The sequence below is a fragment of the Protomyctophum bolini genome (genome assembly GCF_963924005.1).
Source record: "Protomyctophum bolini genome assembly, chromosome: 17".
In the NCBI taxonomy this organism is placed as follows: Eukaryota; Metazoa; Chordata; class Actinopteri; order Myctophiformes; family Myctophidae; genus Protomyctophum; species Protomyctophum bolini.
Window position 1 is genome coordinate 18,938,844 of NC_137878.1, and position 19,625 is coordinate 18,958,468.

General features: G+C 44.5%; 2 protein-coding genes across 7 annotated transcripts in view; one reads left to right on the forward strand and one right to left on the reverse strand.

Annotated features, from left to right (window-relative positions):
* efna1a (ephrin-A1a) overlaps nt 1–9,057 on the forward strand; it is a 32,264-nt gene extending 23,207 nt beyond the window's left edge. For 4 of the 5 annotated variants that reach the window (XM_080787948.1, XM_080787950.1, XM_080787949.1 and 1 more), the window contains 4 exons: nt 5,182–5,477; nt 5,971–6,036; nt 6,286–6,384; nt 6,860–9,057. In XM_080787948.1, coding sequence (XP_080644074.1) covers nt 5,182–5,477; nt 5,971–6,036; nt 6,286–6,384; nt 6,860–6,993 — 595 coding nt within the window. In that variant the 3' untranslated portion in view covers nt 6,994–9,057. The remainder of the gene's footprint in view (nt 1–5,181; nt 5,478–5,970; nt 6,037–6,285; nt 6,385–6,859) is intronic. The other variant, XM_080787947.1, reaches the window with a different exon arrangement.
* An 8,602-nt stretch (nt 9,058–17,659) lies between these two features.
* On the reverse strand, nt 17,660–19,245 carry dpm3 (dolichyl-phosphate mannosyltransferase subunit 3, regulatory). 2 transcript variants are annotated; one of them, XM_080788356.1, is made up of 2 exons: nt 19,191–19,245; nt 17,660–18,735 (listed from the first exon to the last, which is right to left on the reverse strand). In XM_080788356.1, the coding sequence occupies exon 2, from the start codon at nt 18,709–18,711 to the stop codon at nt 18,433–18,435; it is 279 nt and encodes a 92-aa protein (XP_080644482.1). In that variant the 5' UTR covers nt 18,712–18,735; nt 19,191–19,245; the 3' UTR covers nt 17,660–18,432. The 2 variants fall into 2 exon arrangements, with proteins under 2 accessions (XP_080644482.1, XP_080644483.1); XM_080788357.1 differs by lacking the exon at nt 19,191–19,245 and adding an exon at nt 19,089–19,168.
* Nucleotides 19,246–19,625: the final 380 nt, after the last annotated feature.

Sequence of the window (19,625 nt, forward strand, 5' to 3'; positions counted from 1 at the left end):
GGCTCCAATAAATCAGGAATTCACTCTGGTAAAAAAAAAGAAACTGGGAGAGTGAGGAAGAGGAACCGTCTGTAGGCTATTTTTTCACACCAGACCACACGCACGCACATAATGCGCGCGCACACACACACACGTGCATGCTACCGCGCTTGACATTCCCTGGCTGTCTGCTATCATCACCATTCATTATCCCCTCTTATCGTCACAGAAACGCACACCCAGATTCCTCAACAGACTCCACAGACCCATCGCGCACCCACACAGACACTCGTACGCAGACAGGCGTACACACACTCACATAGGCCCTCACTCTCAGACATACACACACACACACACACACACACACACACATGGTACACAGTTCCCAGTTGCATGTCTGCATCTGCAAATCATCCCCAACTAGAGAATAATATCCTGGTGCGGTGTTTGACAGCAAATTTTTATTTCGTTTTAGTCATAGTCTTTTGAATAAAACTTAATTTAGTTTTAGTCATATTGTAGTCATCTGAAATGTTTTAGTGTCAGTCTAGTTTTAGTTGACTAAATACCATAAGATTTTAGACGACTTATGTACAGTTGATTTTGGCAAGCCGTGATGACAGCGTCATAATGCTTTTACACTTGTTTTGTATCTGTTGACAAAATTGTCAACATATTGAGTCTTAGTTAGTGGGGTGGCAGTGGCTCAGGGATATAGTGACGGTTCCCAGTTTGAACCCGGTCTCCCCCAGAGTTAGTGTCGAAATGTCCTTGAGCAAGACTCTCAACCCCTAATTGCTCCCGATGTGCAGTTTGGTGCCTTGCATGGTTTCCTCCGGCATCGGTGTATGAATGTGTGTGTGTGTGAATCGGTGAATGTAATGCACTCTGTAAAGCGCCTTGGATAAAGGCACTATACAATTGCACCATTTACCATTTTAGTTTTAGTCATCATAGATTCGTTTTTATTTAGCTTTTATCAGTGAAAAAAGGTAGTCGACAAACATTTTGCATAGTTTTAGTCGCCGAAATGAACACCATCCTAATGGTTACTTCTGTTGGGCTGCTCAGCTGCATCCGCATGAATAATCACAGGGGAGCCATCAAATTAGTCCGCCATGCTGTGGCGCAATTGATTGATTTATACTTTGTCGTACGCTGGTGTATAAATTAAGCATGACAATGGCAGGGAGAGACACCGAGGAAGGCACAGGTCTTCCGCCGCAGCAGTCTGGGAGAGGAGACTTGATGACAAGAAGCAGACCCTCTAGATTAGAACAAAGAATGGGAGCTGTGTTGAGTCTGCAGAATGAAGGGTGACATAATTTGTGTTTGTCTTTTGGCCCCAGGCTACATTCACATGGAGACAGACAGCCGCGCTTGTGTTGTCCGGGTCAGTCAATAATTAACCACTTAACATTTTCTAAATTATTTCAGAAATCTATGAGCTCACAGCTTGGGTATTTGTGTTAATATATATATATATATATATTCTTTTGCCTATAACGCCTATAATGCCCTTGCCACGGTTAAAGTAGTTATAGAGCCCAGCACTGCATTCCAACAACAATGCAAGTGTCGGAGAGTGAAGTGAAGTGAGGATAATCCAAACTCATTTGCTGTTAATGAAAAAAGAACTAACAAAAAGTCAGGCCTTGTTGGCTGTGTGCATTCAGCCTGTGTTCTTCACTCCCATCAGCCAGTTGCACTGTGTGAATAGAGCCACTGTATGAAGCCCTGGCATTGATAAAGAAGCAACTGTAGCACTCTCATACAACACACACACACACACACACACACACACACACACACACACACACACACACACACACACACACACACACACAGGGGAAGATCAAAAGCCATTCCTAGCTCCAAGCCCTCTGACCCCCCCAACCGAACCAACCTCCCACCCCTTCCTCCTACCATTCATTCTCCTCTCTCTCTCTTTTTCATCCCTCCAGCTCTCAGCCTGGGGGAAAGACTGTGGTTTTGGGGGAGGGGGGTTGAGTGGGCGGAGGAGCATAAGTTGCCCCCCGGGTAACTTTAATACCCTTTTTTTGTGTTTTAATTGTGCTTGACCCCCCTCCCCCTTTTTTGTTGTTGTTGATGATGAACACATTGGGGCCATACCACGACCAGCTTCTTGTCATCAGGGCTTGGGGGGGGGGGGGTTATGCTGTTGTTGAAGATGTGGGGTTCTGAGAGAAGAGGTGTGTGTGTGTGTGTGTGTGTGTGTGTGTGTGTGTGTGTGTGTGTGTGTGTGTGTGTGTGTGTGTGTGTGTGTGTGTGTGTGTGTGTGTGTGTGTGTGTGTGTGTGTGTGTGTGTGTGCGTGTGTGTGTGTGTGCGTGTGCGTGTGACATGTTTGGATAACTGTCAGGGTGAAAGACAAATCACATTGTTTGTGTTATCGATTCAACTAGAATTGAAAGTGGAGGACGAGTAGAATAAACACTTTAGTGGCAATTCGGCAAACAGAGTGTGGCAGGCAAGCAGATAAGAGCTAAGCCTGGACCATTGAAAAAAATTATAATTAATACCACGACCCCCCAAAATGGAGTTGGCACACAGTAAATTCCTCACTGTTCATTTATCCATTTGTGCAGGGATTTGGGCACGGCATCATCATCACACACTCACAGCTAGATGGCATGTTGATTGAGTTCTGCTTGGCAGAGGGTGTTGCTGCACTTTAACGGGCCAGCATTGCTCCCGTCATGGTGTCGTGTCGTTGGCCTAATCTGCCCATCAGCATTGAGGTGGTGCAGTGGAGCGGGAGTCAACGCAGAGCCCGAGAGAATGCTGCTATGGTCAGGGAAAGGGGGGGGGGGATGGGCGTTTTGCGGCGTAGGAGTCAGGGCCCTGAGTCTTTGGAGCCACAGTGTCTCTCTGCTTTTTACCAGGGGTCCCCCGGCAACAAACAACAACACCCGTCTAACGATCGGCAGGGGCCCTTTGCCCATGCACTTTGATCGTTAGTCCCACATATGGACCTTGTCATCCAAACACTAACCCCCCCCACACCCCCCGTCCTTGAAAACAAAATCCCCCAAATGTCACTTGTTGCATTCAGGGGCCTTTTTATGAGGAAACGGTTGGAATTCTCTGAGAAAATCTCTTAACCAAGTCCCCCGACCGGAGGTGAAATGGCTCCAATGTGGAGTTTTTATTGGCTGTGTGTGTGCGCGTACATGCGCGCGCGCGTGTGTGTGTGTGTGTGTGTGTGTGTGTGTGTGTGTGTGTGTGTGTGTGTGTCAATAGCAGCATGAAAGGCTGTGGGGAACCCAAGTGTTCTGTTCCATAGATGTATGTGGTGTACTGTTAATGGTGCAACGTGACAAACAAATACACAAGCGCTATAACATTAACTTCTCAGTAGTTCCCATCTAGCCTTTCCGGCCTAGACCATTGTCACACTCACACACACAAACTGGCCGGCTTCTGTGCAGGCTGTTGAAAGACTGAGTAGCCACATATGTATTGATTGCAAAAGCAACAGAACCCTATCTTAGACACACATTCTAGACGTGTTGTGAAAATATTGGAAGTCCAGCGAATTTCATCCATTCTCTGGGAAACCCTGGCGAGTCGGAACAGTAGGAGACGGTAAAGGGATAACCACAGCTTGAGTAACTGAATACTGTGTGTGTGTGTGTGTGTGTGTGTGTGTGTGTGCGTGCGTGTGTCTGGGGGTACTTGTCTAGGTGGTGATGTATGAGAATCACTGAGGTGTGTGTTTGTGTGCGTGTGCATGAGAGCAGTCGGCTACCGTTCTGTGTGTGTGGGGTGAAAAATGGCCTTGGCTGAGAGGGGATCCTCCGCGCCGAGCAGCTCCCTGGGGGATAATTCAGTTACAGGGAGAGGTGATTTATACTTGGTTGTGCGCCTTGTCGAGCACCGAAAATAGCCGATCTACAAGCTCACAGCGCTTGCCACTGTTGACACCCTGTGAGCTTGTAGATCCGCTGTTTTGGTGCGTGACACGGCACGTAGAGTATAAATCAGGCAGGCGGAGGAGGGGAGGGACGTGGTGATGATCCCCTGGCGATCAACGTATAATATCTGTGAGAGAAACATTGAACTAGAGGAGGGGGGGGGGGGGGGGGGGGGGGGGATGAAGAGGAAAAGCAGACCTGGTTGAAATAGTTTGCATCGACCTATTTGGAGGAGCCAACAGGTGGTCTGCTGAACATGCAGACGTCGTTGCATTGCATCCTGTTCTCCAGGGTAGGGAGAATATGACGACAAATTACAATGCTAACATACACAGTCTACATAATAGAGATAATTTTTTTGGGTGGAGAGGAGGAAGGAGGAGTGGAAGAGGGGATGAAGGGAGGGTCAGAGGAGAGGAAAGGCAGGCAGTCAGGCTGTCTCCGTCTCGCTCTTTCTCCGTATCTCTAATGAGAGGGAGTGTGGTGCTGGGTGACGGGCACAGACAGTCACCAGACTCGTGTGTGTGTGACGTGTGTGTGTGTGTGTGCGTGTGCGTGTGCGTGCGTGCGTGCGCGCCTGCCTCTCTCTGATTCTCTCTTAATGAAAGGGAGACCTTTACTCTTATTTACGTCCCCAAATCTTGTTCCTTCTTCTATTTGCATTTGGGTGCATTTGTCATTATGTTTTTTTCACTGTCTGTGTCTGTGGGGGGTCGCAGATGTCAATACTCATCTCCTGGATCCGAGGAGTAATATCTCCTGGATCCAAGGACTTAACTGACTACTAATGTTTCTCTGTAAACACCATCCAGCTCCTGAGGGGGTAACGGGATCAGTGTGCACTCAGCGCTAACTCTCACCGCGGCAGCACAGCGCAGCATTTCACGGCCTGCCGCCCGCTCATCCATATTTATATACACGTTCTCCATGCTGCTCGCATTTCTCCCCCTTTTTTCTGTTTTCTCCATCCCTTCTAGTGTGTCTGTCTCTGACACGCATACATGGAGATGCATCCACACACACACACACACACACACATATGCACACGCCATACATTCACAATCGCACACACCATTTCTCGCTCCCCCGCTCTGTCAATCTTTCGTCTGATTTCCCTGTTGTGCACAGACACGTGTGACCGATCGATAGATAATCACGGTTTTGAGGCTTGTATTTATTGCTGCACTGTAGCCAATCCGTGCGGTTATTAATCTCCCTCCACCCGACTAACCATGCCCTCTCTCTCTCTCTCTCTCTCTTCTGTAGGTTCCTGTGGGATGATTACGCGGTAGAGGTGCGACTGAACGACTACCTTGACATCGTGTGCCCCCACTACCCGCATGGCGACGTGCCCTCGCAGGACGCAGAGCGATACGTGCTCTACATGGTGGAGCGCGGCGATTATGACACGTGCAAGCCCCAGTCGTATGACCAGATGCGCTGGGAGTGCGGTCACCCTTTCGCCCTGCATGCCCCCGAGAAGTTCTCTGAGAAGTTCCAGCGATTCACTCCGTTCACCCTGGGCAAGGAGTTCCGCCAGGGAGAGAGCTACTACTATATTTGTGAGTGTTTGTCAAGACAACATGGGGTTTTGGTGAGGCAGTTGTTAAGAAGTAGGAATAGTACCTGCATGAAGTAAACGAAACAAAATCACACAAGGGAGACAATCTGTACACATTTACATTTCTGTGCCTATTTAACTGTGACTGGTTGAACTTTGGCTGAGGTCCAGACAAACGAGGCCAGCTCTTTGAAGCCGAGTGTTGACATTATCTGGGTGTCGGCTCTTGTTTGCCAGCTTCATGCAATGGCTGCTATTCCCCTAGCATGAAACCCAATAGAATCAGCAGTGCTGTGACCCTGTCTATGGCTGTTATTAGATAAACGTCCGGACAACAAGACACAATGTTCACAGATGGCTCATAAGGCTTTGCCGCGTGTCCGTCTGCCTCCAAGGGTGTGTGTGTGTGTGAGAAGGTGGATTAAGGGGCCAGGGCAGTAAGTGCATTAGTTAGTCTGTAATTAAAGCCTGTGTTGTTTCTTTCTTCCCTCTAGCCAAACCTCTGCACCATCACGGACAAGAGTGCCTCAGGCTCAGGGTGGACGTTGTTGCTGCTGATGGTGAGTCTCCCCACCATGGTGGCTGCTCAGAGTGGGATTAGATCAATCTTTATTTGGCTGGGGCCACTGGTTTTATGGCTTTCAGCACAGCATAAATTGGAATGGAACACCTGATACGTTTGTCTGCTCATAACAATCACACAAAATGGCAGATTAGGTACAACGCTGAACATCACAATTGCAGAGTAAGAGTTAGTTGATAGATTGGGCTAGACTGAGTCGTTGACTGACTGGGTTTCTCTGTTGCAGGCTCACAGGAGGCCAGGGTGGCTAAAGGTGGTGGCTCAGGTGGAGCTGTAACTGGAGCCGGCGGTGGGGTCCACAACCCTTCCAACAGATTGCCTGCAGGTATGTCCAACCAACCACCACTCCTGTAATTATCTATGAGCCTACAAGAATCTGGCATTTCCAGGGGTTCGGGCAGGCTAGACACTTTCAACTGGGTGTTCCTATTTTGGGGATGTCACTATAGGCTAATAATAATACATATTAATAATTATAAATTCCAAACATGAAGAAAATATATACAGTATATAATAACGTTCACTAAGAGCAAAAATATGTATTGTACGGTCATACATGCTCAATGCTCATGCTCATTGTTATATTGTAATTTAATTAGACAGGGAATAAGGGAAAGGGGCATGATATGGGAGAGAGTCTGTAATTGTATCTGTAATGTATTTATTATTTCATATTTTTTTCATTTCCTATATTTTATACTTTTTTGTTATACTTGAAACCCCCCAATAAAAAAATGTGAAAGAAGTGTGCATTAATGTGTGCTTTAATGCTCCTCCTCCTCTTCTTCTCCCCCTTGAAGCAGATGATCCAGTGGTGGTGGTCCTGCCTGAGGTGCAGAAAAGTGTAAGGACGAGCTCTGCGGCGTCAACAACGACATCCCTCTTCGTCCTGTCACTGCTTGTCCCAGTCTCATTACTGCTGCTATTGCACTGAGAGACAATATGAAAAGAACTGCTATTCCCAGACATTTGTTTTCAGGGACTACAATGAAGACAGTCCGTGGGGATGAAACCACTGACTCAAAAAAAAGAAAAAGGCAGCTCTCCGTGCCCAGTGCTGGCCACAGGGAGAGATGGAGAGAGAGAGAGAGACCTTTTGAAGCTTGTAAAGTACATATGGGCTTTCATGCACCAAGCGTGCAGAGTCGCTAAACATTTGAGAGGAAGCATTTGGGCTTAATCTCATTTCTCAAAAGATGACAGTGTTCCTCCCCCCCGCCGAGAGATCAAGCTTTGTTTGATTTCCATGCAGTTTTTGTGCTCCAGTCACAAATATAACGATCGTCCTTGGAGGATCTACAACGAAGACATGAAGAATTTCGAGGAGAACGTAAAACAGGATGAAGAATAATCGAGACTAACATCTCAGATATGACAAATCTAGACAGTTAAAAAAAATTGTACCAGATGAAAATGGCATTTAGTGAAAATGAGAATCTCGTAAACGTTTTGAGCCAAAGATAACTCAACTACCGACTTGTACACTATTCCACCCTTGAGTACTGTGTACGTTTGTTATTATTGTTATCGTAATAGTATTGAGTGGCATTGATGTCCCAATTTTTTTATTTTCTCTAAATGTAGCATTGACAAATGCAGGGGCTGTTTTTCCCAATCATTCCTCGGCAGACTCGACCATGTGCTTTATACTGTAGCACTATACTGCACAATACAGACAAACGCACGCTACAGTTGTATATTACAGACTAGGGCTGGGCAATATATCGTTGTGGTAATATGAGACTAAACTGATTAAAATATTGTCAAACATTTTCAAAAATAGCAGAATTTTTGCTATTGTTGAAAATTAAAATGTAATATTGTCGTCACAATACGATATTATCATCACGATATTACGGTATTTGGTATGTTGATTGTAGTTCATTCATATCGTCCAGCCCTAATTGACACACACACACACACACACACACACACACACACACACACACACACATACAGACACACACACGCACTCAACAACTTGGGGAGACACTACATCAGAATCAACAGGTGTTACATGTACATTCTGTGAAGATAATTTATAATGATTGCAGCTGGAAAAAAGAAAAAACGTTTTACTGTATATACTGTATGTTCAAGAAATGAAATGTTTACTTTTGGGGTATCGGGAGAGTGCTCTAGTAGAGCACAACGAGTACGTGCGTGAAAGAGAGAGAGTGTGTTTGTACGTGTGTTAGAACTACAGAGTGAGAGACTGGGCAAAAATTGAGAGCGAAAAAGTGACAAAACTAAACCTTAATCTGCCAAAATCGTACACTGATACGTTGTGTGTAGCACGGAGAGGCTGGACCTCTCCTTTTGTTGGATCTTGCCCCTGTGGTGGTTAAACAACCTACATTAAAGCCTCATTTGTACTTCGTACAACATTGCGTGACAAAAATAGCTGATCTACTCGCATTGTGAGCTTGTAGATCAGCTATTTTTGGTGCGCGACCACATCAAGTATAAATGAAACATAAGAGCCCATATGAACTTCTTCACGCTACAGGGCCCTGTCTGTTACTGTGTCCTGGTGCTTTCTGCTATGTATACAACCACAGCTGCAAACAGTAAAACGAGCACAAAATAGTCCTCGAAAGCATAGCATCCAATAATTCTAAAGTAAAGTAAATCAGAGTACACAACCGTCTGTCACTATGACTGTGGCCGTTGTTGTTTCTGTCTTTTTTAAACATCCAGATTTGAAGGGAGTATTCTTTGTAAACAACGCACCGCAAGACAAGACACGGCATCAAACATGGATGCCAAGCACATTTTCACCCGACAGGCTGGCTTGAACAACAACAACACAACGATATATGACTAACATTGAAGTCAAGTCTTTTTTTGTTATTGGAATTCTTGTTACCTTATTTTGTACATGTGTAAGTAAAGATGTATATTATGTATATATAGATTATATTAAAAAAGAAAAACCTGTTTGATAAATATGCTAAATGTGAAATTTTCATGTGAAATAAAACATGATATTTTTGGAAAGCCAGAAGAGCTTCCTCTTTAATTTATTCTATATACTCTTTGATGTCTTACCCACCCTGTGACCACTTCCACATCAGTGAATGAAATACAACAGCTATAGTATGCCGTACGATAGTCCTAAATCATAACCACTACACAGTAAAATCCAGAGTGGTAATATGGGTCCATTTTTGCACTTTGAATGTTAAATTCTAGGACACATGGCTGTTTTTTGACAGATACACTGGCCGTCATGAGGATTGAAAGTAACCTTTCAGTTATGAGGGAATTTACAACCTGTCTTTTGCCTTTTTCCATTCTACTCACAATAGAACTACGACGATATTGGCCTGCACAAAAAGCAAATGGGGGGGGAAACCCAACCCTGATCGCTTTCTTTATTAGACGGGGCACATTTCCAAGGAGGAGTCCTAAAGCGCAGATAGTGGCTCACACATGTGACAGGGGTTAAATAAAGAAACTTCGAGCCAAGTTGGCGACGAGACAGGAAAAGAGCTACAATAGAAAGAAAGAGAAGGAGCGCTGTTTATCATCAACAATAGACTGGCCTTTTCGCGGGTTTCGGGGGAGGCTAAATACACAGGTGTGATACTTCTACTGTCTTTATCTCAGTGTCCTGGCAAAGTCTACGCCCTACAACCAACAACACACACCTCCTTACCTCAGTCATCTCTCATGGTCCTCCTTGTGGCTCCCGTCTAAGACACTCTTGTGTTGCATGCTAGGCCATTGTTCTCGTCCGTCCTCCTCCCTTCCCAGGGGAGCTTTATGGCCGTGACAGTAAAAACAGCTGTAGCACTATAGAGTGGTGCCATCGCCACAGTGCTGCTGCTGCTCCCCTGTGTTTTCAAATGGGACAGTCGTAAATTAGGCCCCGGACGGGCCCCCTTAACCGCCCGACCCCAGCAGAGAGGCTCCGCTCAACAGCAGTCTCATAGAAGGGGAGACGTTTGGTTTTATTTACTTGTCCAGTATCCTGGCTGAGTAAACAGTAAATGGGTGCTGAGGTGCAAGTATAAAAGCTTTATAAGGCTGTAATAAATTGTAAAGGAAGTTTCAAGATGCAACGGACACGGCAAACGCATGAGGACACAGTGGATGCAAACATCCTGGAGACAGTTTGATAGACTTGTGGAAAATCTACTTAATTCTAGGTATCTGGCCAAGCCTCTAAGACAGAGTGACAGCAAGCACAACAGTATAATAAGCATGAATTCCTACAATTCAAGTGCATGTAACAATATGATCCGCCCAGAGCAAGTAGTGCAAAGGTCAATGTCATATTAAGGCAATGCTTGGAAATGCAATGCAATGAGCATTTTAACATTGCTATAAGGAGCTGCATACACCTCAAACATTGCACAAGCAAATGTTCTACTGTCTGTAGCTATATATACATGCATGCAAAAACAATCCCTGAGAACCAGTCAAACAGGACACAGTCCAATGCATTAGTCTGTCAGTAGAAGGTGGCTGATGATGTGTTAGAGAGGTGAACAGTGTGTGACTCAGTACTCTAAACACAGGGAAAAGGCCACCAGCCGCAAAGAGCACCACATATATTGCAGAGCAGCCGAGTAAAAGCTTGGCAAGACCAGCTGGTGAAGCCTGCAGCATTTGGAACCAAGCGTCCCTATCAGCAGGACACATGACGACTGGCCCCATCCTGGCCCCATCCAGCCAAACCAACCGGACCAGCATATGTTAACCCAGAGAAACCCTGATCATCTGAATAGCAGAGCCCTAAGGGGGCCGTATTGTAGTTATTTGTAGCTTTCATAACCTTCCATCCTGCCCTAAAATGGGAAGTCAGTGTCCCCTAAGCGCAGTGCGCAGCTGTTTGTTAGCTGTGGAGGAACAATAGGATGACCCATATCTGACTCTTTAATCTCATTCATTTGATCTTAATGCAGTGTTAGTGCGCTGAAAATGCAGATTAATTTTGGCCTGGCAGTCAATTGAACACAGTTAAATCCACAGGGTTACACTATGGACAGGCCTTTATTTCCCTGAGCATTGCATGAGCAGCGGATTGGACTGTGCGTGGGCTCAGAGAAGGGGCTGATGGGAAGGATTTACGTTGCCAATGTGTACAACACAGGCGGACCATGTGTACTGCCAGTCAGTGGCTCTGTTCCTAACAGGGCACATCCTGGCCCCTGCCATGAGCCCAGCAGTCAGGGTGTGGTCTCCTCTCGCTCTCTCTCTTCCCGGCAGTCCAGTCACGCTCTTGCCCCTGTTGCCTCTCTCCGGGTCACCTGTCCTGTTTTCCACCCCACGCTTCGGTTTCCTGCCTGTGTCACTGCTACTCACTTTCTCTCTGTTGTTCTCTCTTCCGCACTCTATTATTCTCTCGTGTGTGTGTCTGTGTCTGTCTGTCTGTCTGTCTGTCTGTCTGTCTGTCTGTCTGTCTGTCTGTCTGTCTGTCTGTCTGTCTGTCTGTCTGTCTGTCTGTCTGTCTGTCTGTCTGTCTGTCTGTCTGTCTGTCTGTCTGTCTGTCTGTCTGTCTGTCTGTCTGTCTGTCTGTCCGTCTGTCCGTCCGTCCGTCCGTCCGTCCAAATATCTATCAAAATATCTATAAATATACCGGTATACTTTATGCCACTTGTTTTGTTTCCATTTCACTCTCACCCTAGCCTCTCTCTCCATCACATTCTCATGTTCCATTATTATTGTCTTTCTCCCTCTTTTTTCTTGACTCCAAATCCATCCACCACTCCACCACATCCCATCTCCCTCCGTCTCACTCCTGCCTTTCTGACTGCATCTCTCCCTCTATCCATCCGTCCCTCTCTCTCTCTTTCTCTCTCTCTCGATGGCTTTGAGGTTTCGCTGTGAAATGTGTGGGTGGGGAAAACTCTCCTCTGTATAGAAAAACGATAACCTATCATTTCTCAGTGTCGGCTCTCTCTCAGCCGCCGTTGGACGGGGCTCGCTCCCATGCGGTGTCGCATGTCTGTCTCTCTGCAAAGGAGTTTTCACATATTGCCTATCCGTTTCTGTGCGGCCATGGCCCTGAGCATGACCCTGTGCACCCCCATCTACTTCCTCCTCCCTCTCTGGCTCCGTCCCTGTTTTTGTTTGTTCCTGTTTTTTGAGCTCTCCTCTCGCTCTGTTTCAACGCCTCTCACCTTGCCAACATGGTTCAGAGGGAGAGAAGAACATTCTGTGCACATAAGTCATCTCCCTCTGCCTGACTAGCTGTCAGATCCTCTCGAGCCAAAGCCAGACCGACCACTCATGAAATGTTGGGAAAAAAGTCTCTTATACTCCAAAACCTCCAACAACAAAATGGGAGGCCACGCACAGAAACCACAGCTGCGACAACAGGGATTTAGCAGTAACCATAGGTATAGGGTTAGATATATATGAGTATTATGTCCTATATACGCTTGTTATAACTCTGAGGATGAGACAGATATGAGTTTGACACAAAAAGAGGTGCACAAAGCTTCCTGCTTTGTGATGCAAAAGTGATTGGTGAATTCAAATTGAATCAAATTCTGATGTTTGATGTACCCATGATGGAATCTGAACATCAATAAATACTTAGCAAGTGATTTTGAGGCAGGTGTCATCAAGGTTTCCCTGCCTAATAAAAAATGTTACTGTTGCTGGACTGTTTAGGTTTATTAGAAAGTGCTGTACTGAGTTGCTTTCATTTATTTGGAGCACAAGTGGTATTACATTTTAAGTTGACAAATATTTAAGAATACATTAGTACATCGTTTTCTATGTCCTTGCCATCTGTTACAAATGCTTCATTGTTTTCCATAGACTCATTCTGAGTTAACGTTTAACCTGAAGGTGAAATATGTGAGGGAGGGAGGTTAGGATTTGGAAATATTTTTGACTCATGTGTGTCTCATCACTGCCTGCCTAACTGACTGACTGTCTGTCTGCCTGCCTGCGTGCGTGCGTGCGTGCCTGACTGGCTGCCTGCCTGCCTGCCTGCTGTCACATTCACAGTCACAGATTTATGTCATTCATTGTACAGTCTAGGTCTTGTATTTCTATGTATTGTTCCCTGGTCTAGTTTTCTTGGTTCTATGTTTGTTTGCTCCAGCTGTGTCTCATTTTGTAATCAACCCTCATGTGTATATCAGTCTTGTTCCCCAGTCAGTCCTTGTTGAGTCATTGTATCCTGTCACCTGTTTCAGTCTGTTTTAAGTTGTTCTTGTTCACCTGTCTTCTGAATTAAAACACCAATTAATGGTTTTGAACACTACATGCCTGGCTGTCCTGCGCTTGGGTCCTTACCTCACCTACACGTGACACCTGCCTGCCTGCCTGCCTGACTGAATCACTGTCTGAGTGATGAAGTTTACCAAGCTGGGATCTTTTATTTTTGGGCCTTTTTCTGCCTTTATTAATAGATACAGTTGAGTATTCTAACAAGAAATGGGGAGAGAGAGATGGGGAGTGACACGCAGCAAAGGTCGTCGGCAGGCTAGGTGCCCGGATCGATATGTCAGTCGTCCGAGCTTCGGGTTTAGAAAAGATTAGTTTTTGGGCCTTTTTACGCCTTTATTGATAGGTGACAGTAGACAGACAGGAAAGTGGAGAGAGATGGGGAGTGACACGCGACAAAGGCCATCAGGAATCATCATCATGAATTTGTTTTCACCTCAGGTTAGTTTGTTATTATTTTTGCTTTGGCCTGCCTTCTCATTTGTGTTTGTCATTGGTGCATATGTCTCTAGGAGGGCACTGACAATTTCATCAGGTTGATTGGGGTGCACCCATGGGCCCAGTGTTCACCTCACTTTAAGAGACTGGAGACTATTGAGTTAAATCGATTTTTCACACACACAACACAATACACTCATGCAAAACACACAATCCTCACATGACGCAGATATCTCATCCATTTATTTTTTGTTTTTTGTTTGCACCGAAATTATACATTCTGTCTTGACTCTTGAATCATCAGCCATATTGAGTTGCTGAATGAGGACGAAAATAACATGTTTTGGGTGACTTGATCTGGACATTTAGTTTTAACGTTCTGTGCCCTCCCTAGACCTAGAATGCCTGTGATCATTTAATTATACTTCGTAAATTTTCATCATGTATCAGAGGCATAGATACCTTCCATCGTTTCCTTGTAGATATGAATATGTGTGCCATAAATGTGATAAATGCTCCGTTTGTACTCACCCATTAAATAATTCCAAAGACGTGGTGTGAAAAATGGTCCTCTAGTTTTATATGTGAAAGTTCTGGCACAAAATGCGTATTTAGTGAATTATCTCCACTTTTTCAAGAGATGCACACGGACACCTTTCTCTCCGGGGCGAGGGGGGGGCCGGAGTGATAGTTGAACCTTCCTGTTGTTTACCGCAGACGTCATCACCAATTGACCAGGGAAACACAAAAGTTTGCGGTCACACAATTGGCAGGTGGTGTGATTAATTACCCAGCACCTATCGCAAAGCACCTGCCAATTGTGTGACCGCAAACTTTTGTGTTTCCCTGGTCAATTGGTGATGACGTCTGCGGTAAACAACAGGAAGGTTCAACTATCACTCCGGCCCCCCCCTCGCCCGGAGAGAAAGGCGTCCGTGTGCATCTCTTGAAAAAGTGGAGATAATTCACTAAATACGCGTTTTGTGCCAGAACTTTCACATGGATATAAAACTAGAGGACCATTTTTCACACCACGTCTTTGGAATTATTTAATGGGTGAGTACAAACGGAGCATTTATCACATTTATGGCGCATATGTTAGAGTTCTACCACAAAATACGAGGGTGTACTATGGCTCTGTATGTGAAATACTGTACATACTGTATGTAACAACAAGAGCCGTTCTAGGGCTATGCCCTCCCATAAAGAGTAGGCTACTGGACTTTGCTTGAGACTTTGCTATTGTGATTTGCCAATCACTAACTATCTAATAATCTTCTAAACTACCGGTAATCATTTTAGTGGGGATAAAAATTGAAGACAGAAAAGTGAAGACGCAAATTAAAATTGTGATGTGCCATTGGCTGAGCATCGCATAACAAGTGTGCTCAGCCATATGTGTGTATATTGTCCAATGTCATCATATATTGTCCAATATGATATTGTCAAATCATATGACGGTGGATGGAACAATTGATTGGAATTTCCACACGGGTATTGACATGGTAATCCTGGGGGTTGTGGTTGCCTATAGCCAATATATTTCATATTGCGATGTCACCGTATATTGTCCAGTCATTTATATGAGGGTAATTAGTAAATAAATTAAGCATACTACTGTTATCACTATGACTTCATAGAAAAAAACGAATAATTTGAGTAGTAACCGCAAAGTGAGGGCCGTTGTAAGTGAATAGGAGGCCTGCCATTCGGCGCTGAAATTGAGGACGACAGAATAAAGGAAGAGAGTGTTGTGAGTGAATGTGTGGTCTGCCATTTCGCGCCGAAATTGGGGAAGCATATAAGGGAGGGGCCATTTTAGCAATTTCCTCAACATTTGAAGATGGAATTGGCAGCAAATTTGAGGTACCAACTTTGAGGTGCCGAATTTGAGGCACCGCCAAAATTGAAGCTGTGCTTGGCCGCTGTGATTGGCCAAAGTTAAAGCACCACAAATACATTCACTCTGACAAAACAGTCGATGCAGACTGAGTTTTAGCAAAACAACACATCCGCAGATAGAAAAGAAAATGAAGGAGCAGGAGGAGTCAACATATAATTAGGAGAGTTGAGAGTTACTTCAGTGCACTTTAACAACATAAATGACTGTCTGGGATCACTACAGATCATTTAATATCCAGGAATTCACATTATTATAAAAACAAACACTGACTATTATCTCTTAAGAAATTGCCCACAATTTCACCAGCCACTGGGTTGTGGATTTTTCCCCAGTCTTGTTCACACAGCCTTTTACCATGCAAATAATTATAATTTCTTAGAGAAAGGAAATTGTTTGTATACAGGACTTTCAGCATACAGTATTTGTTCATTGGGTGTTGAGTGGGTGTTGTGTATGCTGGGCAGCTAGGATGCTGCACTCTAATAAGTTCTCAAAGTTGGTAGACTGACAGGCCCAATTGGAACGCAAAGGCCACACTCAAATGTTTTTTTGCGGATGCCTTTTCGACCCAAATTGAAATGACAGTGCTTGCCGTGCAACAGAAAGAATCAGTATGCAATCATTGTTATGGATTTTAGTTAGAGTTACAAATGACTGTACTCCATCAAGCAAGCAACCACTTATGCATACTGATTCTCATCCAACATTAACTGGGATGGTAATCCCCACATTTGTAGGCTATAAACAATGAGATTTAGCATAGAGCTCTAGAGTCTAGACCTTTCTAATGGAGGCACATGCATTCTTGACTGTACATTGTTTTCACCATTGTATAAATATGAACATGGTGTGGGATGGCCGCAGTATATATTTGGGACAAGTGATTAAAACCAGAAGTGTTTCTGTTTGACAGTTTGATGACAAATCTGTTTGTGTATTCATTGTATTGTTATATGGGTTTAGGGAATCTTAGGCTTATTCCAGAATGTTGTTGGTGGCCAATTATTAAAATAATAAATGAACAGATGGGATCTTCAAAGTTGGTCTTGTAGTGAAAGGTGCTAACGAAACGTACAAGTCTAATTCACATGTGTTTGGGGGTTGGAGCAGAGAAGCTTTTGGTGTAATTGCCAAACAAAGAAGCCTTTCTGGTTAAATCACTGGTTGCCTTTCATCCAGTCTGCTCCCGCAGCAGCTTGCAGAGATTCGTGGGGGGGGGTGACGTTGCAAAGTATGATGGGCTACAGCCAAACGGAACAACGGGCAGAGCTGCACACTGAGAACTGCCAGCGTTTCTTTCTTCTTTTTTCCATTCTCTCAGAAGTTATGGGAGCTTTTTGAAACCCTGTAATGATGCCTTTTCACCAGGCTATGCTTTGTTTATACTCAGCAGGAGCCACTGAAAATGAGCATAGGCAGCTTTTTAATGGTGCCAAATACAGATACAATACAAGTTCTGAACTTCTGATCTATATACTCGGCTGAAACATTCTCTAAAAATCACACCGTGTGAAGTGAGTGGTGCAACTCCGTGTGGGGGTTCCCGGGGGAGAGTTCCAGACCCACAGGAACGCACCCAGGGTGCCGGCCCGGTTCCAGCGAGCCGCCCGCGTCCGAAACGGTAGAGAAATGACAGAGTTACCGTGTGCCGGTCCCTCTACTCTGTAATGTACTGTACTGTCACTGCACTGGCACACCCGGAATCATCATATATACAGTTATTATGTGTGTGTGTGTTAGGTTGTGCACAGGTGGTGAGAAACAACCATGCTGTTTTCGTGCTCATACCCAGGCAGCCACCCACACACATAGCTCTGTAAGGGAGTGGTTGCACCACTCAAAAAGAATGTAAGGAACAAGGAAGTACTATGATGTGTACAGTATATTTCAAGCTAAGTACAGAACAGGACAAAAGAGGTGTCTGTCTTTTGCATAGAGGGAAGCTTTGAGGAAAGTTGTATAGCAGCCCAGGGACATGTGGTTCATGCTTCAATAAGATATTCATCACTCATGCATAGTTTGCATACACTAACGCACACATTCTCATAAACCAAACACCACACACATGCATATTCTTGTGGACTTTTATTGTTAAGTCACAGCAATAGCCTCTGGGCACACGGCAAATATTACAGTGGAATGTGGATTTCTCAAAAGATAAAAAACTAGTCGGCAGATACAGACCATTAATCTACACTACAGCCAGACACACACAGGTCTTAATAGTCAATTCCAAATCCTCTAGACATGAAAGATGCCTTCCCACCAACAGTATTCAGTCCAAGAGTTTCATCAGTGGGCCTTACACAATGGCCAGTAATTGGCTACAGATGTGAATTTAGGGATGTTATATGCAATAGTATGTCCCAAAGAGCATTACAACACCAGTAAAGGGTCATTCAGTTGTTGTTTTTATGTGGATATGCTGCATTTTTTATCACCATCTAAAGTGCTCTTAATTGCTTTACCGATTGAGAAGAACACAGGAAATAAGACCAATATGTGGCATTTCTCATTTTGTCAAGCACAGACTAATCAATAGTTAATTTGCAGCAGATGCCATTGCATCAGATACTCTACTCAGTCACCACTCACCACTAAAGAAAATGTGTTGGTATTCAGACCATATCAGCTCGTAAACACGTAACAGATGTGTGTAGATGCACAGTAGACATAATCACACTCACACACCCTCAGCAGAAACCTCACAACTCTGTATGACTTCGCCAGCATCAATTATGGACATGGAAATTGAGCGCTGGTCAGTCAAAATCACACACAGTCTTTGCATTGCCTGTAAAAAATTGTCTCTCAAAAGTTTCCAAATAAGCGTTGCTTTGCTTATATCTTCAATCCCTTTTTCCTCAGGTCTTCTTTTGCTTCTTTGATCTGTTGCAATAGTTCTTTGGCTGCGTCGTCACAGTCGTTGAAGGTGGCCACCCTGTACCCTATCGTGGCCAGGGAGTAGCATCCGAACGTCACCAGGAGGTAGAAGGGCATCGGCCACGCCACCTCCCTGTACGGCTGCGGTACACTCAGGTCCAGCAGGTCGAAGCTCACAACAGCCCAGGCGACGCCCAGTATCAACACGCCAGAAAGCCACTCCAGAAGCTTCGTCATGACGGCGAACAGATGGAGGACAATCTGAGCAAGGAAGAACAAGGGGTTAGTGCATGAGCATGAATCACCCACACTGTCACGCAACACACAAGTAATATCTGATATATCAGCAGAAATAAAGTTATGATCGAACATCCGCCCCATGACTTCAATTAAAAACGGATTAGAAAGCTATTACTAATAAACATCACCCGATCTGCCTCGCAGACATTCTCTTTAGGGTTAAGATTGAAGCGTGCGTGTTCGGAATGAAGATTATACAAAAGTTGACATGAACCTGTCCATTCAAAATGTACTGTGAGCGATAGCTTTGCAGCTAAATAAACGATACACTTAGCTGTACATTCATTACATACAGGCAACGATCGGGCATTTACCTCTCTATCAAGATAAACTACATGCACAAAGTTGTCAAATTCAATTCTAAACGGAAACGAGAGTATAAATGAGATAATACGATGGATAATCCAATGTTTTACCTTCTCTTAAAGACAACTCAGCGCTGCGCTGAAATATGACGTCATAGCGGGGAAAGCCTTATGGGAACTGTAGTCATCACTAGGCGTTCTATTCGTAACAGCAGCAGTGAACAGTGAATGAGAAACTGTGCGCTAGGTCGCTAGTAGTAGTAGTAGCCTATTATGTGACTGACGTAGATACATATCCATTAATAACATTAGGCTATAATGATTTTGACTGTCCATATACATAAACCTTTATTTTTTTCTGGCCATTAATTGTAAAAGATTCAGAATCAGATGAGCGATTGATAACCCACTTATATCCCAGACTCGCTCAGAGATCAGACCAGCATTTAAATGAATGTAGAATTATGCCCAGGAGGTCATTTGCATACAGATGTGAGTGAACATAATTTAATGTATTATTATTATTTCTTAATATTATTGAAAAAG